A 27,981-nucleotide genomic window follows, 5' to 3' on the forward strand; every position below is an offset into this window, starting at 1 on the left:
TTTATTGTGTGCGGCCCCAGTCGCAGATGCTCTTGATGTATTGCAGGGAGATGACACTTTTTATGGAATTTTACTTCCCTATCTATATGCAGTAAGGAAGAAATTACAAAAGATTACACGTCAAAATTTAAGACACTGTGGCAAGCTTGGCATGAAATATTTAAGCTGCCTGGAACGTAGATATGAGGAGTTTTTTGATTTTTCAAGTGAAACTAGCAAACATGCCGTCGTTGCAGCATTATCCTATCCTAGATTTAAAAATAAGTGATTTAAGTGCCTTATATGGTAGACAGATGAACAAAATTAATTTGAATTAAGAAGCACAAATGCAAATTGAAATTTCACCCTGACAGACGGCAACCTTGTGCATATAAACAGCTGATATTGAAGAATTTTGTTTTCTGTAATCGCCAAGTGAAAATGGATAGAAGAAAAATTTTGTTATTGACAGCTATTCTGTTCGTAAATAATCAAGTTTTATTTTGTGAAAAAATTCAGTTACTATTACTTAAATTAATAAATAATAGGGCGCAAATAAATTCTATTTTGAGCAGTCACGCGATCCTACGAGCCAGGATTGCAAATGCCCAGTCCGACGTACGGCGGATCTGGAAATTCGTAAGTAAAAATGTTCTTTTATAAGGGTTTTAACCATTAGTTGTATCCCTAAAGGACCGCAGTAGCAGATTTTGGGAGCACGATGTCCGTGCAATGGACGACGCAAGATTCAGAGAAAACTTTCGTCTCGATAGGAGGGCTTTTCAAAAAGTGTTCGAAAAAGTACGAAACATGGAGAAAATTGATAGCAACCTGAGGCGTTGTATTCCACTCGAAAAGAGGGTGGCTATCGCACTTTTCTCATTGGGTTCTGCAGCAAAGTATAGAACCGTTTCTAGTTTATTTGGTGTTGGCCGAAGTACTGTTGGTGAAATTGTTCTGGATTTTTGCCACTCAGTTTGCGATAATTTTGCGGATTGCATTAATACATACCCCCCAAATCAACAAGAAATCAAAAGAATCGTAGACGGTTTCGCAGTCCTAGGGTTTCCGCAATGCTTTGGAGCTGTAGATGGATGTCACATTGAAGTGCAGCCAAGAAAGGAGGATGCCGTAGATTACCACAATTACAAAGGATGGTATTCCGTGGTTTTATTGGCAAGCTGTGATCACAGGTATGTAAATTTATGGCTGCACTGTATCGCATGCATATGTATATTTTTAAATTATTTGGACTTACAGGTCAAAATTTAGTATATTAATATTGGATCTACTGAGAAGAAATAATGACTCTTACATATTTGAAAAAAGTTCATTAAAACAATTTCATGAAAGCGCAGACATTTTCGTACAAAAAGCGAGCTTATTGGCGGATTCAATATACCTGTGCTACTTATGGGCGATTCGGCCTTTCGGTTATCGCGCCACATGATGAAACCATATCCATATGTAGCTAACCAACCAGCTGCTGAAAAACTCTTTAACTATCGACTGTCCAAATGTCGGCGTGTTGATCGAAAATGCTTTCGGCCAGCTGAAGGCTCGTTTCCGAAAAATAGGGAGAGGCTTACAAGTAGCTACCTAAAAATGTTAACGTTATAATACAGGCCTGCTGATTTTACACAATTTTTTAAAACTTGAGAACGATGAAGTTTCTTCCGTCTGGATGCAGGATGCAGCAGAATACGGATCAGCAAGGAATCAACCTAATCACACAACAAGAGTTGGTGAAAATGACCTAAAGCAGCGGCTATAAGGAATGCCATTGCTATGAGTTTTCGTAAGTAAAAAGACTCTATTTTGCTGCTCGCAGTAGTTATTTTTATTTAAATTCATTTCCTTTTCAGTTATTTTCTATTTCAATTCACTTTTGCTTACATAAATACATATATATGTGCCTAAAATTAGATTAAAACCAAAATTAAATCAATTTTTATTCTACTTTTTTTTGTCTTTTTTGAGTAGGCAGATCACCTCCAACTTTTCCATACTTACATATAAGTATACTCATAAACAAAAAATTGGTGTGCGGCATTTTGATAAATTTTGGTTGTATTTGGATTTTTTTATTTAATGTTTATTAACTTTTTATAAAATTCTAGCGTTTTATACAAAAACAACATAAGTAAAATTCCACACTTCAAAGCTTGTACAAAATCTAGAAAAATTTATAAAACTTTTTTAGCAGAATATTTAGACAATTTTTTGGTATGCAGTTTTCTAAATCATTAAATTTAGTGTATTAAGTGTATCTTCAGAGCGGCTGAGAATTCGCTTTGATTTTTAATAATTTTTTTTGCTGACGGTTCTACGCTATAGAGTATGCGAAAACATTTTCCTTATATGGTCAGCAGAAAGATTTATTAAAAATCAGCTCGAATCCTCAGCTACTTAAAGATGCACTTAATATACTAGAATTTAATGGTTTAAAAAACTGCATACCAAAAACTTGTCTAAATATATTACTAAAACAGTTTTTATGAATTCGAAACTTTGAAATGTGGAATTTTACATATGCTCTTTGTTATATAATACGCTAGAATTTTATAAAATGTTAATAAACATTAAATAAACAAAAGCCAAATTCAAACAAAATTTATCAAAATTCCGCACACCAATTTTTTGTTCATGAGTATACTTATATGTAAGTATGGAAAAGTTGGAGGTGATCTGCCTATTGCCTATTTTTTTTTTGTTCATGAGTGTTTAAACATACATATGTATACTACTTAAAGTTACATTTTTTCCAAAACGCTTTTCATTAAACTAATGAATTCTTTTGTAGCACTACTTTGCTCTTTAATAGCATTAACGCATTCTGCTGTTAAAACTTTTCCGTCGTCTATGACCACTTTTAACAGCTCGTTTTGCTCTTTAGCTAGTTGCACCACCTCACCCATATAATTTCTTTTCCTTTTAGAGGATGTTGAAGCTGCAGTCGAAGATATGTTCGTAGTGTCATGTGGCGAAGAACTGGACAACACCACCGGCGACGAAAGCGGTGACGAAGTTTGAGGCGATGGTGACGGTGATGGTACAGCGGTTGGTGACGATGGATGTGCTGCGGTTGATGACGGTGCAGCAGCAGCGTATGGATACGACTGAGGCACTGGGGATGGGGACGCTAAACTCGATGGTGATGGCACCGGCTGCGGTCCTGATGTCAATATATCCTAAAATTAAGAAGTTTTATGTATTTTTAAAGTTTTACAAAAATATATGTACATATATATTTATGTGTGAAACTGAAATTTTACCGTTGAAAAAGATTCTAAAATCTCAGCGTTGTTTGTGTGTTGAAACCGATGATTTGGTGGACTGCGTCAAAATGTTTCAACATCGAGGGACTCCCACCAAATGGTCCTACCTTTTTCTTTTCTTCTCTGAAATTTTACGTACATTTGCAATTAGTGTTCAGAATGGTTAAATGGAAAATTACTTACCTATATCTTTGGGTCATGTTTCTGATTTTTATGTAGACCTCCTTTGCACTAAACTTTGAAGCCATCTGTGTCGATATATCCGCATATATATNCTCCTTTGCACTAAACTTTGACGCCATCTGTGTCGATATATCCGCATATATATGCAGATTGCGCTTCGCCCGTCGCAAGTCATCCGCACGTTCCGCCCATAAATCCAATAGCACTTTCTCGTCGCTGGTGCTCCAAGTACTGCGTTTTTTGTCGCTGGCCATCTGAAATTAGATATAATTCATTTTTTTAATATATTTCATTAATTTTTAACAAGTTTTTTAAAATAACTTACTTCTGATATGCATGTATTCGGATTCTCTTTTAATTATTTCCGTGCTGTCAACCACAGTCACCATTCACAATAGAAAATATATGCCAATTTTGGACAGCGTTGCCAAATGCAAATTGGAAAATCCAGTATAAATGCTCATTTATTTCGTGCATTTCCATCGAGCCAATGCGCATTTGTGAGAGGATTATTCACGAGTTAAAGCAAATAAATGCTGCTAATGCAAATAATCCCATCAATCTGTCTACCGTATTACTCCTGCTGATCAGAAACACTGCACCAACTTGTTAAAATCAGCCGTTGAAATGCAATTTTTGCAAAATCCAGAGGAAGTTTTTGAAAATCCTACAGTTGTCAATAATCGGCACAGGGACGATGACTTTTTTGATTTTAATTCGGATTCTGGAACCGGAAACGATGGATTTAAGAAAGAGATCGAATTTAATCATTTCTAACTTTTTCGCCGAGGAAAGCCGTGAAATTGACCTTTTGGAGCGCTATCTAGTTTTAAAAGAAATATTTATTAAGTATAATACACCCATGCCTTCTTTCGGCCCAGTTGAAAGAATGTTTTCCTTTGCAACTATGTTAAATTTACCTAAATCGCACAAAATGTCAGATGATTTATTTGACAACAGAGTTATTATGAAATGTAATTTAAATTTTACAAAATAATTAAAAACTAGTTTTAAAGCTTTCGTCTTTGAATATCTTTTTCCAGGATGGTCACTGTCAATATTAGTTTCTGCAAGTATGTAAATTAACACCAAAAAAAGTTATATTTTTTCCCTGGCATAGCAAGATTTTTTTTGTTTGCTGGGTTGGATCTGCTTCGGTCGTTTACGGTTTATTTGTTTTTGTTTCGAAAAAAAGACTCCCTGATGAAAACACGAGAGCGTTAACTTGCGTAGGAGGGAAAAAGGAATTTTTTTTCGCTTTTCAACTGCAACGGACGACGCAACTCCAACCCAGCAAACATAACAAACAAGATCTTTTTTTGTTTTCCAAAGACCAAAGTTCTTAAACTTAGATTTAATGTTCATAAGTATAGGGTAAAAGCCTTTGTAGATAAGGCTTTGAAGTCTCCGCCCAACCTACATCTCATTTGTACGTCGTCTGATGTTAACAACGCTCTGCTCGTTACGGTTAATGGCAGCTTTATATTTTTTGAGAACATCCAGCAGTTTCTACTCGTACAAAAAGTACACAAAAGTTCACATTTTTTAGTCGTTCAAGCGCAGAGCAATGTCATATTAGGGTGCGCCTTATTGTGCATCTTTGATCAAAGCATGACTCCCCTTCGATAGGTTCATTTGGTCATAGAAAAGTGCTCTGCGGAAAATTTTCAAATTTGGATAATGAGAAGACTTGGGGCACGTCTCTAAAGTTATGTAAAAATACTCTTAATACTTCCCTACCTGTCGATATATGAAAATGTCATAGGCATATTTAAGATAAGCGTGCATAAGTCCATTGATTGATACGAAACAAAAAGTTTTTTTTTACTGAATTCCTATTTTTTTTTTACTGTTTTCCTACTTTTGGTAAAATATTGTGAATAAGTGAATGTAACTTTGGCACTACTGAGGCACCTCTTTCCGTTATTAGATTTTGAAAATGGTTCCCAAAGCACATTTTTACGACCAAACGAATCTCCTTGGGGGTCTTGTTTTGTAAGAAGTTGTAAAAAATTGTCGCCACACAAATAAGGGGCACACTAATGTCACATACATAGATTTCTCTGTTACAAAGGGCGCACCAAGGGTGCACAAAATCCATCGATGCATCTTTTACACCAAATTTTATTTACTCTCTTAACTAGGTGCCAAATATGTCTAGTATTTTTTAAATAACTTTATAATTAAGCATATCTTTGAAATTTCAAGGGTCCAACTATTATCTTAATACTCGTGTGCATGTAGTACTATTCACCTGCGTTAAACCGTTTATTTCTAATATTCCTTGTATGAACAGAATTATAATACTCTTGTCATTACGACATTTTTATAATTACTAAATACAAATTGTAAAAGTAACTGTGGCAGACTCCAATAAGTAATCACATTGTTATTAATTGCGATTAACGATTATGATTAAAATAATTAATCTTAATCACTGTTGGAGGGCTTACGGAGGTAAACGCCGATATTGAGAAGTGAAATTGCTGAGGCCTGGAATAAGTGGCCTCTGCTTCTCAAATCTGTTAGAGGTACGTGTAGGTACGGATCTACACGTGTAAGGGTAATCGATGTGAAGCACTCAAGTATTTGTATAATAATGCAAATGCGCATGTATGTAATTCATATGCAATTTAATGAGACAATATTGCAGTTCAATAGTACAAGAATGAGAATTCAATATAAATATAACACAAAGATGTTCCAAACAGTAATTGAAATGTAGATGTATAATTCAAATTGGTACTTAGCAAAGTAAATGATGTATGTGGTACTGTGATACTCCACGTTGATGAAGTTGATAAATTCCTTCGGTTGATGTAGTTGGTTAAAATGATACTTTCTCGATGATGGTCCAATCCGTATGGTCGAAAAAGGAGAAGAACAGAAGAAGGGAGGAGAACCAATAAGGTGCACCTATTTATAGCAGTCGCATGGCCACATCGAACTGCCGTAAGTTCGAAAAAGAGGGTGGCTGCGTTCTCTTTAGCAGAGGTGTATTTTAAGTGCGTAAGTCGCTTAAACATGGCGCCCCCGTTGCACTGGTGCAAGGGATTCCTGTACTCGTTCCAATGCCTTGATGGCTTCTGCTACGGCCCGGCGGGTTGTATTCGTAGGCAGATTGGCCGTGGTTCGCTCGCCAGGTAGTGGACGATGTAGTAACGAGTGGTGTGGTCGGTCACAGGTCTTGCAGTTGTCAGGCGATGTGCACTGTGTCTTCCGATGTGTTCTAGCTAGACAATTCAAGTAGTATTTGAATTTACGTACACAACGGATGCGATCTTCTACAGTCAGCTCCAAGAAAAACTTGCAAAGTCTGAGTGCGTGATACCGGTGGCAAACTAAGCACAGATGTACGGTTGGATCACGACGCTGTGGTGCGAGGACTTTGTTGCATGCTGCTTCATATGGATGTCCAGCTGGTGCACGCCGAAGAAGTGGAATCGGAGTTAACTTTCGAGGTCGTTGTCTATTGTTATTCTTGCATGAAGGTACGCGCTGATGCTCAATTGATTCGCGTGGACTTGGTGAAGGCGTGATTGAATCGCGACGTCGTCGTGTAGCACCCTTTTTCCCTGGGGCTAGCCGAAGATGAAGAGCTTGTTCACGTCTACGCGACGGCGGTGTGGTTGAGTAGCGACGCTGCTGTGCGGTGTTCTTGGTGCCTAGGACCAAGCGCAGCTGCAGAACTGGTTTACGTCTACGGGGTGGCGTCGTGCTGCAGCGGCATACCATTTTGCTTCTGTAAAATAGACTTGCTTTAGTATTGGGTTTTTGAAAACTTATGGCTAGGAGAAAACAAAGTTCAGATATTGAAAGTTGCTATCAGGGTGGTGTCTTAGGGACATCTGACTGACTGGGTAGAGGACATAATGTTACGATTGGTCTGGTGAACCGGCCGTGTTGCGTTTGAACGTCTGCAACACGCACTTTATCGTCCGGGCCAAGGTAGACCTTTACAATTCTTCCTAGACGCCATTCGTTGGGTGGTGTTAATTAGTTTTTAATGACGACAAAATCATTAACGGTAAGGTCTTTTTGTTGATATTTCCACTTGTATCGTTTGTGTAGTTCTTTCAGGTACTCTTCTTTCCACCGAACACTAACGTGCTGGTGGAGCAATTTCGATGCCATGATTTGTGTTCGCATTTTTTGTTTAGAAATTGTACAAATTTTGCAACTGAAAATGATTTGTTTGACTTTGGACTTAAGTCTCAGGATGAAGAATTCCTGTTTTGCCATTCGGATCATGAGTTGATGTTCTGCATGCAATAGCAAAGTGTGCACAAACTGGAGAAATAAGTAGCAAAATCTTGATGACTCAGGTAGAATAATTGGGTACCTTTCGTTGTATGAAAGCGGAGCGTTTGCCAAGCGTCCGTTGACTCTAAGAATGCCCTGTTTATCCAGCGACGGATTCAAGGGAAGGGGCGAACTCGGTTTTGCGATTGGTTCGCAGTTCGCCAGTTTTAAATATTCGTCTGGATAATGACGTTTTTGAACGAGTACGATTAGTCGCGTTTTTACAAATTGTATTTCGTTTTGAGAGAGTGCTACGGTTCCGTACGAAGGTTCTGGTGTGGACTGTATTATGTGTGATTTGGTTCGATTAAAGAAACGAAATATGTATGCGATGACTCGAACGGCCCTTGGCCATGAGGAAAAGCGACTAAGGATGTCAGATTGATCTTCTAGTGTGTGAAGAGTTGTAATTTTTCGAATCTCGGGAGGAATGACTTTTTGATGTAGTGATTTTGGCCAGTGCATTTGTTCTTTCAACAGCCATTCGGGCCCCTGCCACCAGAGTGTGTTGGTGATTAACTCTTGCGGCTTGCAGCCACGTGTTCCCAAGTCCGCAGGGTTTTGATTCGTTGAAATGTGCTTCCATTTTTCCAGCCACGAGAGCACTATTGAGGAGTCACACCAAAGAAATAGCTCATATTTTCCTAGAGGAAGTTGTGGAAGAACGGGTTTTATTGCTTTCGATAACAGAACTGCTCCACACAACTCCAAGCGCGGAAGGCTTATTGTTTGTAATGGAGCTACTTTCGATTTGGAGCAAAGTAACTGAGAGGTTACATGATTCTCGTGTGACTGAGTCCGAATATAAATCGCTGCGCAATAAGCTTTCTCGGAAGCGTCGCAGAATCCATGGATTTGGACTTTTCGATCGGGAGCGAATTCTGTCCATCTAGGTATTTGGATTTGTTCAATGGCTGGTAAATCTGCCAGGAATTGATTCCATTTGTGTAACGATAGTGGTTTAACGCATTCGTCCCATTCTATGCCTTCCAGCCATAATTGTTGTAATAGCATTTTTGATTGGATTATGATGGGCGATAGCCACCCTGCCGGGTCAAAAAGTTTCGACACCGACGAAAGAATTGGACGTTTTGTTGTATTTGCTGATGGTGGTATGGGCTGAATAGAATATGAGAACGAATCGTTTAAGGCATTCCAGCGTATGCCTAGCGTTTTCGTTAAACTTGAACAATCAAATTTGAGAAAATTTTTGTCTAGTAGATCTTCTGTAGGAAATCCAGCCGATAATAAACACTGAATAAGTTGAGCTTGTGCCTCTAAGGAGGATTGAATATCCTAGCCTACTGATAATATGTCATCGACATACGTCTCTTCGGTAAGGATGCGTTTGGCTAATGGATACGTGCGCTGCGAATCCGTTGCCAACTGATGTAAGGTGCGGAAGGCCAAATATGGGGCACAATTTACGCCGAACGTGACGGTTTTGAGTGCAAAGTCTCGAAGTTTGCTATCATTATTCATACGGAATAAAATGCGTTGAAATGNCGAAGTTTGCTATCATTATTCCTACGGAATAGAATGCGTTGAAATGGTTGATCTTGCTCATGTACTAGGATCTGCCGGTACATTTTTTGGATGTCTCCATTGAATACGTATTTATAGAGACGCCAATTTAGTATTACAACCATCAAATCGGTTTGTAAGCTTGGGCCTGTATGGAGGACATCGTTCAGAGAAAGTCCCGTCTCGGACGGTTTGGAGGCATTGACTACCACTCTTACTTTGGTTGTTTTGCTTTCGGCACGGATGACCGAGTGATGAGGTAAATAAAATGACAAGTAGGTTCCGTTGTCATGGATTTCTTCAGACGGAGTGGGCTTCATATGCCTAAGAGTTAGATATTCTTCAAGTACTTGCGTGTACTCATCTTTTAGGCCGGGATTTTTGTATAGGGTATGTTCCATACGAAGTGCTTGGCTCATGGCTTTTGAGCGCGAACGACCCAGCTTGAGCTGCGATGGAAATGTTCTTTTGAACGGAAGACGGACAACGTAGCGCCCGTCTTCTTGCCGGTATGTGGTGTTGAGATAAAGGTTCGCACAAAAAACGCCATCTTCAGATGGCGGATGGTGCTCGGGCAACTCTTCGATTTCCCAAAATTTTTTGAGTTGGGAATTTAAGTCTTCACTATCCTCAACGACATGAGTGTGATACGATGAAATGACTTCTCGTTTGGTGGGTCCACTTAGATACCACCCGAATATGGAATTTTGCGCTAAAAGATTTCCGAAGACATTGTGCTTGACACCGTCTTGAAGAATTTGTGGCATTAGATCACTGCCAAGAACGATATCAATTTGCGAGGGTTTAAAGAAATGTGGATCGGCAAGATCTATGTCGATTGTTTCGGAGATATTGGGCCTTCTCATGTGGAAGGTTGGAAGAAAACTGGTTAGTTTTCGAAGAACGATTGCCTTGGCTGCGCCTGTGGAAATCGCAATTCCACTTCGCAATCAGGTTCGCTTTAAAATACCAAGCGAAGCACTTTCGTAACTCGATGGCACTATTTTCACACCGTTTTTGTGATTGTCGGTTTAGCGTAGTTTTAATTAATTGCAAACTTTTTGAATGCACAAAAACACGAACTCGCTGGTAACTTGCTGCTATGTATTGCCAAAGTGACGACTTTGTGAAAAAATACTAGCGAGTAGCTATGTTCGTTTTTCTTGATTTTATGGTTGCCAGCTCAAATTTGGCTGGCAAGGACCATGTTGGAGGGCTTACGGAGGTAAACGCCTATGTACGATATTGAGGAGTGAAATTGCTGAGGCCTGGAATAAGTGGCCTCTGCTTCTCAAATCTGTTAGAGGCAAGAATGATAGAATACAAGATTGCGCCAATCGAGCTGAGAGCAACTGGCCGTGACGTCGAAAAATACCAGAATGGGAGAGCAAGACGAACTCGAAAAGAAAAAGAGGAAGCATCGAACAAAAGGCAGTATTGCCAAGTTTTGAATTTGAAAAAGCACCAAATTTTAATTGGTATATTTTATGGACTTTATATATATACTTACATAATTTTATTGTAAGGATTCCGATTCAAATTAATAAAAATCAATGTTTCTTGCACGACGGTCGATTTCTTCTGGCATGATTGATGGTGCTGCCACATATTTTGTTGTCGCTTATGTCACTGTGCCACGATTTTGTTAAAACTTTTGTAAAGTTGCTTACCACACTTACGATTGCTCTAAATTTTGCTTCCATTTTTTAAAATTTTCTAATTTGGTGTCTTCAAACTAAAAACAAAAGCACCACAAATGCACCAAGCACCAAACTCAAAAATTTTCGCGTTTTGAATACCCATATTTGGCGCGAAAAGCATCCAGTTGGCAACAGTGAATGTAAACAAAAGTATTTTATGACGTCAGCGATTGGGTGGATGCTGTCAAATCGACGAAGAGAGGGTTTGCGGTCCGCGAATGGCGCGACCTTTATTTTCTGGATCGTGTGTTAGAGGTACGTGTAGGTACGGATCTACACGTGTAAGGGTAATCGATGTGAAGCACTCAAGTATTTGTATAATAATGCAACTGCGCATGTATGTAATTCATATGCAATTTAATGAGACAATATTGCAATTCAATAGTACAAGAATGAGAATTCAATATAAATATAACACAAAGATGTTCCAAGCAGTAATTGAAATGTAGATGTATAATTCAAATTGATACTTAGCAAAGTAAATGATGTATGTGGTACTGTGATACTCCACGTTGATGAAGTTGATAAATTCCTTCGGTTGATGTAGTTGGTTAAAATGATACTTTCTCGATGATGGTCCAATCCGTATGGTCGAAAAAGGAGAAGAACAGAAGAAGGGAGGAGAACCAATAAGGTGCCCCTATTTATAGCAGTCGCATGGCCACATCGAACTGCCGTAAGTTCGAAAAAGAGGGTGGCTGCGTTCTCTTTAGCAGAGGTGTATTTTAAGTGCGTAAGTCGCTTAAACAATCACCTTCTTACGATTACGATTAATTTCATTTTAATCATTAATCATATTAATGATTACGATTAATTATTCTCAATCATTAATCACGATTGACTTTGTAATCGTTAATTTTTAATCATTAATCAGATTAACTTTTTGCCAACACTGGTCGGAAATCACTAGGGCTGGATGCGGATTTAGTTTTGACTACAGGAAGCACAGTAGCAATCTTCCAGGCATCGGGAAAACAGGACGTGTGAGACAAAAATAATCGGTAAGATTACCTTCACAAGTCTAATCGGAATGCCATCCTTCCCGGTTGCGTTGGACCTGTTCTTAAAAACAGATTTCACCACATCTATCTCGCTCACTGCAATGAACTCAAACTTTTCGCCAGCAAACGAGACCGGACAGGAGGCTACAGAATTGGTCGTAAGGGGACAAGACCGGACCGCACCATTAAGCCAACGGCAGGAAGAAGACCTGTCACAGGTTCGGGGAGGGACATGAGTGAGGAGCGAATTTAGTATATTTTCGTTCAGGAAACGGAGCTTCTCATGGACGGTGCTGAGACCCCAGCAATCAGACCAATTAATCTGGAAGAGGCCACTGAAAAGATTGTTGACATCTAAGGAACGGTAGTCAAAGAAGTTAAATACATACAAAGGTATTGTCGTCATAGTGATCAAGCTTAACGTCAAAAGAACAAAATATCAAGTCATGATCAGATATAAAAGATCAAATTTTAAAACAATAGAAGGATCAGATACAGCAAAGTAATCTAATAAGCTGGGACCGCAATTGCAACCATAACTTGTGGGCACCGATAAATTAACCATAGACAACCCAACACAGGAGATGTTATCTATTAAACGAGTACTGGCAGAATCAAGACATAACAGGCTCACATTAAAATCACCACAAAGAATGATATGGTCATAATCTACAGAAACAGTGGACAGAGAATTAAAAAAGTCACATAGGCTGAAATACTAATAGGGATTATACGCACAAGACAACAGGATTTTGGACGACGGGCTAGACATTTCGACAGACAGGTACTCCACGCAGCTTCTTTCTGAATGTGACTGCGAAACCTGTTTGGTTTTTAGGTGCTTTTTGCAGTAAATAGCAACTCCACCTTTTCTGTCTACCCTATCAGATCGAAACAACTTATAATCATTAATATCATAATGGACACTGCTTACATTGTACCTGAACCACGTCTCAGATACACATATAACATCGACTGGAGACAATTCTCAGAATTAAGGCTGCGCGCATTAAAATGAACAATGTTCAAGCCCGTTTGTTGACCGCACATAATGTTCACCATTGCACGACTACAATTGTCAATGTTAGCCGTTTTGCTGCTGGGTACAACCATGATAGTTCAGGTGTATACACAAAAGCAACTATAAAGCATAAAGGATAGAAAGATTAAGAACAAACAAACATAAACTGAGATGTGCCAACTTTACAACAATGAATACATAACAGAGAGAACATAAAAACAAAATCTTATAGCTAGCGAAAGCGTACTAAATCATCTTCGCAGGTTAATTTGATAGCGGGGCTATTAGCTTATTTTAAAGCTAAGAAAAGTTGTGGAACAAATGTTGTTAACGAAGCGATATTCTGCCGAAATCCGCAATAAAATCTGCGGTTTGCAAAGTTTAGTCATACAATTGCCACGCCCATCTTGCCGTACAAATATTATACCGGTAAAGGTATTCTATGGGAATCTGCAATAAAATTTAAATTTTTGCAAAAACTCTATGTTTAACACCTTACTAAATATATCTCAACATAAGTTTTCGAAAACAAATTACAAAAAATTGTTGATTCTTACAAAATAAACCATCTCGTCATAAAAAAAAGTATTTTAAAAATAGTTCTTGGAAAACCCCATTTTTTTTANAACAAAATCTTATAGCTAGCGAAAGCGTACTAAATCATCTTCGCAGGTTAATTTGATAGCGGGGCTATTAGCTTATTTTAAAGCTAAGAAAAGTTGTGGAACAAATGTTGTTAACGAAGCGATATTCTGCCGAAATCCGCAATAAAATCTGCGGTTTGCAAAGTTTAGTCATACAATTGCCACGCCCATCTTGCCGTACAAATATTATACCGGTAAAGGTATTCTATGGGAATCTGCAATAAAATTTAAATTTTTGCAAAAACTCTATGTTTAACACCTTACTAAATATATCTCAACATAAGTTTTCGAAAACAAATTACAAAAAATTGTTGATTCTTACAAAATAAACCATCTCGTCATAAAAAAAAGTATTTTAAAAATAGTTCTTGGAAAACCCCATTTTTTTTAACCACGTTTTTTATAGAGAATTAAACAGGGATTACGATGGTATAATTTTAAATCCCAACTTTACTGGTCTTCACGATGCAAATCAACTCCAAGAATGCAATAGAAAGAAGAGAGAATACATTGCGTATAAAAACTATGACGCGTATCTTTTATCATCTACTGGATATGGCTACTACCAATGCTTTTATTCTGTACCGTTGTAAGAAATCATCATTTACAGAGGAAGAAGGGAAAGAAAAGGATTTGACGCTGTACCAATTTCGCTTGGAATTAGCTAAAGCTCTTAGTATTTCTGCCGACAAGCCAACAGTTGGTCGGCCATCAAACGCACCACAGCCTGTCCTTAGCAATAACACTATTGGTAAAGGAGCAACACACCCCGTGGGAGAAATAAGGTATGACCAGCTTAGCCATATTCCTGAGTGGGGTTCAAAGAAGTCATGCAAACTGTGCAAGAAATCCGATACTCAAACTTTTTGTACAAAATGTAAACTACATTTATGTTTTTCGCGTACCAAAAACTGTTTTAAAGACTATCACTCGCGTGAATAATACAAAATCAATATTACAATATTTTTAACTGTGTTAATCAGTAATTTTGCTTGAATAAAATTGTTTTCTTTCATTTTATATCTATAAACACCTGGTTTATTTTTTACCCTTACACAGGCAAGACCGTTTACAGACGGTGTTCAATTTTTTGGACCCAGCGCCCCAACAATTAAAAATTTGGCAAGTGGCCTTCAAATATGAGANTTCTTACAAAATAAACCATCTCGTCATAAAAAAAAGTATTTTAAAAATAGTTCTTGGAAAACCCCATTTTTTTTAACCACGTTTTTTATAGAGAATTAAACAGGGATTACGATGGTATAATTTTAAATCCCAACTTTACTGGTCTTCACGATGCAAATCAACTCCAAGAATGCAATAGAAAGAAGAGAGAATACATTGCGTATAAAAACTATGACGCGTATCTTTTATCATCTACTGGATATGGCTACTACCAATGCTTTTATTCTGTACCGTTGTAAGAAATCATCATTTACAGAGGAAGAAGGGAAAGAAAAAGATTTGACGCTGTACCAGTTTCGCTTGGAATTAGCTAAAGCTCTTAGTATTTCTGCCGACAAGCCAACAGTTGGTCGGCCATCAAACGCACCACAGCCTGTCCTTAGCAATAACACTATTGGTAAACGAGCAACACACCCCGTGGGAGAAATAAGGTATGACCAGCTTAGCCATATTCCTGAGTGGGGTTCAAAGAAGTCATGCAAACTGTGCAAGAAATCCGATACTCAAACTTTTTGTACAAAATGTAAACTACATTTATGTTTTTCGCGTACCAAAAACTGTTTTAAAGACTATCACTCGCGTGAATAATACAAAATCAATATTACAATATTTTTAACTGTGTTAATCAGTAATTTTGCTTGAATAAAATTGTTTTCTTTCATTTTATATCTATAAACACCTGGTTTATTTTTTACCCTTACACAGGCAAGACCGTTTACAGACGGTGTTCAATTTTTTGGACCCAGCGCCCCAACAATTAAAAATTTGGCAAGTGGCCTTCAAATATGAGATCAGTGTAACAAAGTTATCCTGAAACAAAAATTCCTAAAAATAAAAACCCGATATTTCTCTCTTGCCCGTCTAAGGGTTAAAGGTATGGCAATGTTGCTTCAGAGTTATGCTGCAGAGTGCTGGCGTGGTCTAAAGGACGAGTTTGCTGGTTTTGCCGACGTCGTACGCACAGTATATACAGTAATAAACCTTTTTGAGTACTCCTCGGGGTTAAAATGTGATCAGGGTTGATTATGAGAAGGAGCATGAAATTTGTTGATTCAGAGTTGTATACAAAATTACTGTGGTATGAAATGGAGCAACAACCGTGCTATGACAGAGTGGCACAATACATGACTATATAATAGTGGCCGAATTTTATTACAGAAGTGCAAAATTGGATTTTATTCCCTATTAATATAGATACTAATACAGATCATCATAGTTCAGTGTTTAACTGGTTATATAACACCGTAAATGATAATGAATTTTTAAATACTGAAAACGCTAGTACTTAAACCAAATTTACATAAAAAGCACATTATTTGAAGTTTCTCCGAGTAGTGAATTTCATATCCAGCTTGTAGCCAGAGACAGTGGCATGTGAGACTCATTTAAATCTATACATCATGATGTTGGAGCAGCTTCGGGTAATGGACCATTGAATGTGCTGGCAGAAGTTATGACCACCATAACCAACGGAGTCTCCAAGCAAACGCATGTCTTGAATTTATATAGTAGCCATTCAAAGAAATTACGATTGTATGTGTGTATGATTGATAGTTGTGACATTCTATACTTTGAACAAGTCGATATTAAGTATTTTTGAGGAGCTACGGGTAATGGTCGCTTAAACTTGGGTGTGCTTAATGAGCTGTCTGGGCGGATGCGCTGGCAGGAATTGGAGTCTCTATAACTATACAAAACTCGTTTTTTTTTGGAATTAAAACTTAAATATATTCGGAATTTTAGAACTTTACTTGATAAATTCACAAAACATAAAATTCACTTTTTTCATAAAAATATAATCTTACAATAGAGATTTCTTAAATTTTAAATCTACATTTCGGTAAACTCCATTCAGTGCTATAACTACGATTTGAGTTTTCCAGTTTATGGAAACATAAGCGTTAATTATGTACCTACTTAACTATTGATATTATTCTTAATTTAGCAGTGATATTATACTTCACCTACATTTTGTTCATAAATAACACATAATTTCATATATTTCATCGCCGAAAAGAACTTTTTCTAATCATGAGGCGAAATTCCCAACAGTTGCACACAACCCAAAAGTACTCCTCGGGGATTAATTGGTGAAAAGCTGCGAAAAGGTTTATTACTGTATATACTGTGGTCGTACGCGCGAAAGCTTTTGACCACCAAAGCCAGCATGGCGTATTTATTCTGAAATTTGTGAAATAAAACATAAAACATAAAGAACGAGTCTACGGACACCGTCATTAGGAAGAAGCGAGCATTATGTACGCAGCTTCAGAATGTTCCTGCCGAAGCAGAACAACTAGATATGCTGTTTGGTATGTTGCACGCGCAAATCCGTGAGAGAGTAGCCGACAAACGGTTTCGTCTTATGAGCAATTACTTAGTGAAGCAGGAGAGGCTGAACATTTTGTAAGCGAACGTAAAACGGTGAATTTCGAACATGTTCCAAAGAGTGCGAGTATTGCTGAAGTAGCTTTACGTTGTAATTTTTGCCGCAAGAAGGGGCATACGCTAGAAAACTGCTTCAAAAGGCGAAAAGCTAATGCTGCTGAAGCTCAGTCAGCTGCTATTGCACAGGCCGTAGCTGTGAAGCCCAAATTTGCATGTTATTGGTGTAACGCGCCAGGTGTTGCTCGCGAAAATTGCACAACTTGTCGCAATAAAAGTCCACCCGCTGACAATTTCGCAAATTTCAACAATATAACTGCTCTTGGTATTGGAAGAGACATTCCTATGGTAAACGTTCAACTTTTTGGTGTCCCACGTCAAGCATTTTTTGATTCTGGTTCACGTACAAGCGCAGCGAGTGCAAACTTGAAGTCCGTCATGGATTTCAAGGGATGCAAATACCAAAAAGTTAAATGTTTGATTGCTCTAGCTGATGGTAGTACATCCACTCGCGCGTGCTTATCCACCGTCTGCGAAATTTTGATTGGTGGTCGTCGTCTCAATATTGAATTTGTTATATTGCCTAACGCGTGTGGTATCCGTACTGTTATACATAGGTATGGATTTTCTCGAGCAGGTTGGTATAGTCCTGAACATGGGTCAAAAGTATTGGTACTTTGAGAGTGATCCAATGCAACACTTCGATTTCGCGCCTGCTTTGCCCTAAAGTTAAATCTTATAGAGATCATTAAAGTGTCAAGCATACGACCGAAAAGAGTAGCTGATGAAGAGCCAGAGAGGGAAGTAGATCGTTCGAAAATTTCCATGTCTGAGTTCAAATCTTACGGTCCAGAGTTTCCTGGCAATGAGTACTCACCGCACTCCGTACAAGCTATTTTAAAAGACGCGTTACCAGCTGATGCTGCTACTCTGGAAAGGAAATCACTACCATATCTTTTGAATGGCTTGATTTACAATATCGGAAATTACGACGATAGCGATTTCACTAGGCTGTACTCCATCGACTTCAAGTTGGTGACACCATCTGATGGCAATGGCCTGAACCAGGAGCAGAAAAGGCAGCTCGACGGCGTTCTTAAGGCCCATGCAGAGGCATTCGGGAAACGCGATGAACCGACTCCGCATGCAGACCACAATATCGATACTGGCGACCATGAGCCTATATTCAGCGCGACTTATCACCTCCGTGAAGTTGGCACCCGACCTTGATGCATTTTGATAAAATACCTAGAATATGATAGATTTAACCCTCTGGAGGATTGTAGTAAGCTTCTTTGAGTTTGTGGTTGAAAAATAAGTCCGTAAGTCCGTAGTTTTAATGAATTTTGGTCTAATTTTTTTCAAAGTAGCCTCACAGGCGAAGATTTCTGGTCTAGGATTGTTTGTAGTTGATTATAGTTGTAAAATTTTTGTTTAGTTGAAAAAAGTGCGTAATGCGTTTTTCTTAATAATAGTAAAGTTCGCCTGTGAGGCTACTTTGAAAAAAAGTACAAATATTGTCTTTTTAAAACCTTAAATTTATTTAAAAAAATGGACTTAAACATATTTCATATGTTTCTAAAGTAAAAAAATAAAATCATTTAATAATTTTTTTAATATTAATAAAAATAATTCGTATTGAAATTTAACACATATTTTATCATCTTTTTGAGAGGGGTACTTTAAAAAAAAAATTTTAACGAACGAACTCAAACATTCCATAAATTATCTTAAAAGTGTTCGTATTAACTTTCACACTTAAAATGAATTCATTGTTTATCTTTTCTACTGTGACTTGTACCTACAAAAGAAATCGACTTTTTTGTATCACATTGAGCCTTATGAAAAAAACTAGGCAATTGATTTTTCTTAAAATTTCGGACCTTTTACGTAAATTTATTTGAATAAATCAAGCAAAAGGTTTGAAATCTCGAGAAAAAGCAACTGCCTAGTTTTTTTAATTCATAAGGCCCATTCACTGAAATCTTCTTCCAAATTGTACTCACTATCGCTTCCATTCAACGATATTTCTTCCAACCATTTTAGAACTTGTTCCTCATAGGTACCCACCTCGAAAAGTAAAAAAAAATATTAAGTTCAAAAGAGTAAATAGCCAACAAACATGTTAAAAATTGAAATAAGTACAGCAAACAAATTTACCTTTACTACGAACGTTCGCCTGTCAGGCGTCAAGAGGGCATGGAACTCAGCCGCGTAAGGCCACTGTACAATGTGCGTCTGCTAACAACCTCGTACAACGCTAAACTGAGTTGACGTGAACGCTTACTTTGATCATAAAGAGCGTTCCTGAAATATCGCCAGAAAACTGAATTCGTTCCGCAGTTCGTTCACAGGCGAACGTTAGCATTCTAGGGTTAATTCATACGCAGCTTTTACAGCTACAGCTTCAATTTTAATGAATTCTGGTCTAGAATCCTTTTTAGTTGATTGTAGTTATAAATGTTTGTTTTTTTAGTTGAAAAATAAGTGCGTAATGCGTTTTTTTTATTTATATGAAGTATTTTGCAGCTACAGCTTTAATTTTAATGAATTCAGGTCTAGAATCGCTTGGAGTTGACTGTAGTTTTAATTTTTTTGTAGTTTTATTTTATTTTTTTTTAGTTGAAAAGTAAGAGCATAATGCGTTTTTTTAATTTATATGAAGTTTGTTACAGCTACAGCTTCAATTTTAATGAATTCTTCTCTAGAATCGTTTGCAGCAGCTGCCTCAAAACATATTTATTCTTTGGACACATATGACTTAAATATGATGCAAACCAAGCGTACGCGCATTTTTTTATTCTTGGACTAAGGATCCCGCGTTCAAAGGCTGGTTGTGTAAACACTTGCGGTTACAAGGCTTATTACAATGTGTGCAATCGCATATTAAAAGCCAAATCAGGAAGAGATGATCTATTGCAAAACGCACGCTCGCAAAAGCACTATGTTCCTTCTTAGCAGAACGTAGCATTTTCGACAACCTACCACCTAACCAAATGTCTACAAGAAAAAAAAAAATTAAAAATTAACACGATTCTTTAGCAACTTAAAACTTGCATATTATAACCCTTGAATTTAATGGGCTATCAAACTGCATACTCAAAAAAATTCTAAAAAATCTAAAAAAATAAAAACTTGAAAATCTAGCTGAAACTTGGCAGATTTTTTATAATTTTTGCACAAACTCTGAAATGTGGATTTATAAATCGATAAAAATGTTGATGACTTAATCAGCTGATCACAAGTGTATGTATAAAATGATTTTTATATTAATGATCTCAAACCAGTTTACAATAGTGGTATTCACCATCTGCTGTTTTGCCAGAGTGCCAGGCCACTTGCTCACTTTGGTGAATACCACTAATGAATTTTAAATGTGCTCTGTCGAAATGAAATTTTAATATACCTTACGTACATCTGTACGTTTGTATACAATAAAAGTTTAATAAGAATAATTCTGTGTGCATACATGGAAAAGACGTTTTTGGGTGAGAAATGACGTCTTTTCAGACCAAGAGGGACGTTTTCTGATGCCGAAAACATGGCAACGCTTTTGCAATTCATGTCGTTCAGAAGCTCGCTTTTCTTCGTTCTGACAGAAGCCCTTTCGCAATTACCGCACACTTGGCGTTGCCGTTAGCAGCGTTCGACTGAGCAATGGCCATCCTGCGAGTTTTTTTGTTCTTCCGGATAAGTGCGTGCATTGGATGCGATTGTATCTCGTTCTGTTGTTTATCACTACTATTATTGTTGGAATCAGTTTGAAGATTAGCGCTGTGTGCCTCAGAGGGATTCACACTGCTTATATTTTGCGTCTCAGGAGAAGATTTACTGTACTTGTACTTGGAATTCAACCAGCGTTGCCACTAACAATTTTTTCCCCTTACCAATTTTCTTCCCAAATCCGACCAAAATCGTTTACAACCTACCAAATAAATTTCAATTACAAAAAAGCATTCTGAAAGCATACAATTCATCTATTTAAGATTAAAAGTTCCGAATACAAAACATTTACATACATACATATATGTACTTTGTACATTTTAAAACAAACAAGAAATAAATAAATGCAGACACAGTCTTAGGCACAGAGATGAGATCATTGAAAATTATTTGGTTCTATGCATTATATACATATGTACATGTTATGTACCAATAAGTTAATTGTTTTTTAAAGTAAATTTAAATCAATTAATTGCACATGCAAATCTTTAGCACCTGACCACACATCAAGCTCACTTAGCCTCTGTAAATTCCATTGCGTGGTTATTATATCAGGATCGCAATCTATGAGATGAGGAAACTTTAACAAAAGAGGTAAAATTGGTAAATCTTCGTTAGAAACTACTTCAGCTGGTGCTATTATTTGTAAAAGTTTTATATCTTCACGCTGGGAATCAAAACTTAAATTTATTAGGTCCAACAACTCTGTGTAAAACTTTAATATATTGGTTTTAACTTCAAGGATTCCAGAACAATTGACATCACTTTTCATAAACATCTCAGCATTTTTCTAACAAAAATATCAGTTTTTTCAATACGATTATATTCATTTTTAAAATCAACACTAATATGTTACTGATCGCACCTTTTTTAATCAAGTTACTCAAAATTAAGAGATAATGTACTTTGATAGTTGCATATAAGTATGGCAAACGAGAGCTTTCAGCTTGGAACTCTTTGTTAAGATTGTTAATTATGGGAAAAATTTAAGATAGAAATAAAAAATAGCATTTGGTTTTGCAACACATTCCTTCGGCCAGCTCGCATACAGTTTACTTCGTAAAAGCGGGAAATAAAATAAAGTTTCAAACTATCCCATTGCTCCATTCCCGCCCATCCGGCTAAATTTTTGCGCCGAGTCACGAAAGGCAGGAGTTTATTAAGTTCTTCTTTTCTTCTTTTTTGGCGCTGTAACCGCCTAAGAGATTTTGGCCGAGTTCAGCAAAGCACGCCAGTCGTTTCTCCTCTGTGCCAACTGACGCCAATTGGAAACGCCAAGTGAAGCCAAGTCCTTCTCCACCTGATCTTTCCATCACAGTGGGGGTCTCCCTCTTCCTCTGCTACCACCAGCGGGTTCCGAGTTGAATACTTTCAGAGCTGGAGCGTCGGTGTCCATTCGAACGACATGACCAAGCCAGCGGAGCCGCTGTATTTTAATTCGCTGCACTATGTCCATATCGTTGTAAAGCTCATACAGCTCATCGTTCCATCGTCTGCGGTACTCGCCGTCGCCAACGCGTAAAGGACCGTAAATCTTCCGCAAAATCTTTCTCTCAAACACCCCAAGAGCCGCCTCATCGGATGTTGTCATTGTCCATGCTTCTGCGCCATATACCAGCACGGGCATGATGAGTGACTTATAGAGCGTGGTTTTCGTACGTCGAGAGAGGACTTTACTCCTGAATTGCCTACTCAGTCCAAAGTAGCACTTGTTGGCAAGAGTGATTCTACGTTGGATTTCAATGCTGACATTATTATCGGTGTTAATGCTGGTTCCCAAGTAAACGAAATTCTCTACTTTCTCGAAATTGTAACTGTCAACAGTGACGTGGGTGCCAAGGCGCGAATGTGCTGACTGTTTGTTTGATGACAGGAGATACTTCGTCTTGTCCTCGTTTACCACCAGACCCATGCGCTTTGCTTCCCTATCCAACTTGGAAAAGGCAGAACAGACTTCGCGGTTTTTGTTACCGATGATGTCGATGTCATCGGCATAAGCCAGCAATTGCACGCTCTTGTAGTAAATTGTTCCTGAGCGGTTCAGTTCTGCAGCTCTTATTATCTTCTCCAACATCAGATTAAAGAAGTCACATGAAAGGGAGTCGCCCTGTCTGAAACCCCGTTTTGTGGCGAACGGCTCGGAGAGGTCTTTTCCAATTCTGACGGAGCTGGTGGTATTGCTCAACGTCATTTTACACAGCCGTATGAGTTTTGAGGGGATGCCAAATTCAGACATAGCGGCGTATAGGCAACTCCTTTTAGTGCTGTCAAAAGCGGCTTTAAAGTCGACAAATAGGTGGTGAGTGTCGATCCTTTTCTCGCGGGTCTTTTCCAAGATTTGGCGTATTGTGAATACCTGGTCTATGGTGGATTTGCCAGGTCTAAAGCCACACTGATAAGGCCCAATCAGTTCATTGACGGTGGGCTTCAGTCTTTCACACAATACGCTCGATAAGACCTTGTAACCTATGCTTAGAAGGCTGATCCCGCGGTAGTTGGCGCGAATGGCGGGGTCACCTTTCTTGTGGATTGGGCAGAGCACACTTAAATTCCAGTCGTCGGGCATGCGTTCATCTGACCATATTCTGCACAAGAGTTGATGCATGCACCTTATCAACTCCTCGCCGCCGTACTTGAATAGCTCAGCTGGCAGGCTGTCAGCTCCAGCGGCTTTGTTGTTTTTCAGCCGCGTTATTGCTATACGTACCTCGTCATAGTCAGGCGGTGGAACGTCGACTCCGTCATCATCGACTGCGGGCTCGGGTTCTTCTTCTCCACAACTTTCCGTGCTGCTACCATTTAGTAGGGCGGAAAAGTGTTCCCTCCATAATTTAAGTACGCTCTGGACATCAGTTACTAGGTCGCCATTATTGTTCTTACAGGAGTGCGCCCCGGTCTTTAAACCTTCCGTAAGTCGCCTAACTCTCTGGTAAAATTTTCGGGCATTCCTCCTGTCGGCCAGCATTTCAAGCTCTTCGCACTCACGTATTTCTGCCTCTCTCTTCTTGTTGCGGCAAATACGTCTCGCTTCCCTCTTCAGATCCCTATAGCGGTCCCACATAGCGCGCGTTGCGCCCGATCGCAGCGTGGCCCTGTAGGCGGCATCTTTTTTCTCTGCAGCTTCCTGACACTCCTCATCGTACCAGTTGTTCTTTCGGGCTCGCTGAAATCCGACTACTTCTTCGGCGGCGGTACTTAATGAGCGGGAAATGTGGTTCCACTGCTCGCATATGTCGGTTTGTTGAAGAGTGCTCTCTGAGAGCAGGTGTGAGAGTCGAGTAGCGAAAGCGCTGGCTGTCTGTTGTGATTGCAGCTTTTCGACGTTAAGCTTTCCTTGCATATTTGGGCGCACATTTTTTGCTGCACAGAGGCGGGTGCGTATCTTGGCTGCAACAAGATAGTGGTCCGAGTCGATGTTTGGGCCTCGGAGTGTGCGTACGTCTAAAACACTGGAAGCGTGCCTTCCGTCTATCACAACATGATCGATTTGGTTTCTCGTTTTTCGATCCGGAGACAGCCAGGTAGCTTGATGGATCTTTTTATGCTTGAACCTAGTACTGCATACTACCATGTTTCGGGCCCCGGCGAAGTCGATCAGCCTCAATCCGTTGTCGGACGTTTCGTCGTGGAGGCTGAATTTTCCGACGGTGGTTCCAAAGATCCCTTCTTTGCCCACCCTGGCATTGAAGTCGCCAAGCACGATTTTGATATCATGACGGGGGCAGCGCTCGTACGTGCGCTCCAAGCGCTCATAGAAGAGATCCTTGGATGCCTCATCCTTCTCTTCCGTCGGGGCATGGGCGCAGATGAGCGAGATGTTGAAGAATCTCGCTTTGATGCGGATTGTGGCTAGACGCTCGTCCACCGGGGTGAACGACAGTACTCGGCGACGGAGTCTCTCTCCCACCACAAATCCAACTCCGAATTTGCGCTCCTTTACATGGCAGCTGTAGTAGACGTCGCAAGGCCCCAGACATTCTTTGCCTTGCCCCGTCCAACGCATTTCTTGGATGGCGGTGATGTCAGCTTTTGTCCTTACGAGGACATCAACCAGCCGGGCAGAGGCACCTTCCCCATTAAGGGTCCGGACATTCCAGGTGCATGCCCTCAAATCGTAGTCCTTTAAACATTTGCCGTGGTCGTCATCATAAGGGGGGGTCTCATCCGAGGCTTTGCCTTGCTTCTTCACTGGAAGTGGTTTTTACGTGGCGGGTCCCAAGCCCAGCGCACAACCCATTGCTGGGACGGGGGTGGTTTCGCAACCAAATACACGTTTATATAGCGAGCCGCTTGCTCCAAGCAGACACCCGCTTGCAGCCGCACCTACTGGTGAACAGACGCTGCAGACTTCAGTGAGCCCTTAAACCGAATAAGTCAGAGTGGCCCCACCGAAGCTCCCTCTCTTTCTGCCGTGACCCAAGGCTCCACTCGGATTGGTTACCGCATCTCGCACATGGGTTGCTCACGTTGCCCAGAGTGCGCGAACGAGGACGCAAGAGTCGGGATTGAGTATAGCCATGCAACTGTAACTGCATACCCAGCGCAATGACTATACCCCATTGCACCCGAGTTTATTAAGTGTCGAGATCTAAAACCAAGGCGAATTTATACAAGGTGCTGTTACTGGCGAATTTAGATTTTCGCCGCGGTTCTTCTGAATGTCAAAATGATGTGTTTGTTGTAGTATGAATTCGCCGTGTTTACAACATTTCGACATTCAGAAGGAGCGCGGTGAAAACCTAAATTCGCCAGTAACACCACCTTGTATAAATTCGCCTTATCTAAAACTATTCAGCTACAGAACCAAATTCATCAGCTGATTATTATGTATTTATGTTAGTCAATCATTTATTTAGAGAGGATAGTATCGCTTTCTTAATGCTGCAAAGCGTATCAGATATATCAAATGTGCTGGAATGAGAGTTAAAATCCTGGCATAAGTAACGGAGTAGCTCGTGTAGTTCAAAATTAGTTTTACAAGTTTTCAAAAATAGGGGACGAAAGTTTCTTGATACCCGGGATGAAACATTAAGGCTTACTTCACCCAGAAGAAGCGGACTTGAAATTAGGCCTGTCAGTAATTTAAACATAAAAAACGCAACGCTTCCTAGTAAAAGCCATCGTGTTTGAGATATGCCCAAGATTTTGTGGGGTTTTACCGAACAGTAGTCCTGAAATTCCTTCAGTTCATTTATCCTCTTTGGACTTTGGGAAAAGAAACTAAATATGTTGCGGCACAGTGTCTCAATGCTTTTCGGCAATTTTTTACAAAGGTGAAGTGAGTGGCATGTGCACTTTATATAAAATAAATCGGTTTCTACATTTGGCAAATATTTATATGCAAAATTTGTTTGAAATGTATATTTTTATAATTAAGAATTTAAAAACTTAGTTCAACTATCTGACCAAAATCTTACTTTGCCGACCAACCTACCAAATGAAAAAGAAGCGACCAAATTTGGTCGGAAGAGACCAACAGTGGCAACACTGAATTCAACAAACAAACACAAATTTGTCGGTCTCATGTTTCCTTCACGCTGAAATGTATATCGAGCCCTAGCCGAGAAAATGAATTTTCACCAAATTATTTAAGTTTAATTTTCGAATTTTTGGTTTCACCGATCAATTTTTAATTTTGATTTAAGTGACCTATGCTCTTCACTTAAATAAAAATTAAATCAGAATAACCACACTCAGAGGTGTTACACGTTTAATCACCTGATCATTGTGTATCTACTGCTTACTTGTATACCAGCCCTGCTTTTACAACAGCCTGCCAAAGCTTTCAAAAGCTCTCAGTAAAAATGAAAGCTTTCGCTAGCCTAGTCTGTTTTACAACCACTTTTTATTCACTTAAATAAATAGTTTATTGAAACTGAAAATTATTTAAATGAGAATTAAATACAAAATTAAATTAAAGTAAATTTCCACTTAAATAGTTTGGTGAAACTGGCTGTAAGACATCTTCTTTCAAAATTTAATTCTCATGCATAAATGCCTCTTAGAGCACCTGCATCAAAAAGTAAATTAAAAACAAAAGTAAGGGCGCCTGGGCCACACTGTAGAAGTGAAACTTACGTTACTTATCTATCTATACATACACACATCTGTTTTTGCTTAAGGTTATATTTTTTCGCTTTTTTTTCTATCAATGTAGATCCCTACCTCTACCACTGTTCGTTTTAATAACATCCTTGTTATTCTGTTTTTCCATTATCTTCATTTTTATCTTCATACTCTATCGATAACAAAATCGATCATAACGTCCATCAAAATATCGATAACAAAATCGATGACAAATTCGATAAAAATTTCAATTGCAACATCGATAATACCATTGGTAGCTAAATCGATTAGAAAATCAATAAAAATATCGATAACAAAATCGATAAATATCGCTAACAAAGTCGATAAATATCGAGAACAAAATAGATAAATATCGATTACAAAATCGATAAATATCGATTACAAAATCGATAAATATCGATTACAAAATCGAAAATATCGATTACAAAATCGATAAATATCGATAACAAAATCGATAAAAATCGCTAATAAAGTCGATAAATGTCGAGAACAAAATCGATAAGAGTCGATAAGAAAATGGATAATTATCGATAACAAAATCATTAAATATCGATAACAAAATCGGTAAATATCGATAACAAAATCGATAAATACCGATAACAAAACCAATTAAAATATCGATTATTTAATCGATAAGTCTTGAGAAGCTCGAAAATCTCTAAAATCCCAAAATAGTTCCCAGATTGAGTCTTTGTGTCTCTCTCTATATCCTTTCCTCTTCAATTACCTTTACCTTAATCTGTCTTCCCCTATCGGAAGGAAAATTTAACTACCTAACCTAATAACAATGGTGGGGGTAAATACGTAAATGGAGAAAAGAATGAAGATATAGATCAGGATAAAGGAAAAGATAAATATGAAGACGAAGGTGAATATGAAGATGAAGATGAAGATGAAGATGAAGATGAAGATGAAGATGAAGATGAAGATGAAGATGAAGATGAAGATGAAGATGAAGATGAAGATGAA

At 38.6% G+C, this 27,981-nt stretch overlaps 2 protein-coding genes across 2 annotated transcripts; one reads left to right on the top strand and one right to left on the bottom strand.

Annotated features, from left to right (window-relative positions):
- Positions 1-283: 283 nt before the first annotated feature.
- On the top strand, positions 284-1,429 carry LOC108367223 (uncharacterized). The gene is made up of 3 exons (XM_017621816.1): positions 284-618; positions 673-1,172; positions 1,240-1,429. The coding sequence occupies exons 1-3, from the start codon at positions 421-423 to the stop codon at positions 1,427-1,429; spliced, it is 888 nt and encodes a 295-aa protein (XP_017477305.1). The 5' UTR covers positions 284-420.
- Positions 1,430-9,038: 7,609 nt separating this feature from the next.
- LOC108367224 (uncharacterized) lies at positions 9,039-13,080 on the bottom strand. The gene is made up of 3 exons (XM_017621817.1): positions 12,902-13,080; positions 9,485-10,124; positions 9,039-9,128 (listed from the first exon to the last, which is right to left on the bottom strand). The coding sequence occupies exons 1-3, from the start codon at positions 13,078-13,080 to the stop codon at positions 9,039-9,041; spliced, it is 909 nt and encodes a 302-aa protein (XP_017477306.1).
- Positions 13,081-27,981: the final 14,901 nt, after the last annotated feature.

This window comes from Rhagoletis zephyria, unplaced genomic scaffold (assembly GCF_001687245.7).
Source record: "Rhagoletis zephyria isolate East Lansing unplaced genomic scaffold, Rhagoletis_zephyria_1.1 Rzeph_scaffold_02588, whole genome shotgun sequence".
NCBI lineage: Eukaryota > Metazoa > Arthropoda > Insecta > Diptera > Tephritidae > Rhagoletis > Rhagoletis zephyria.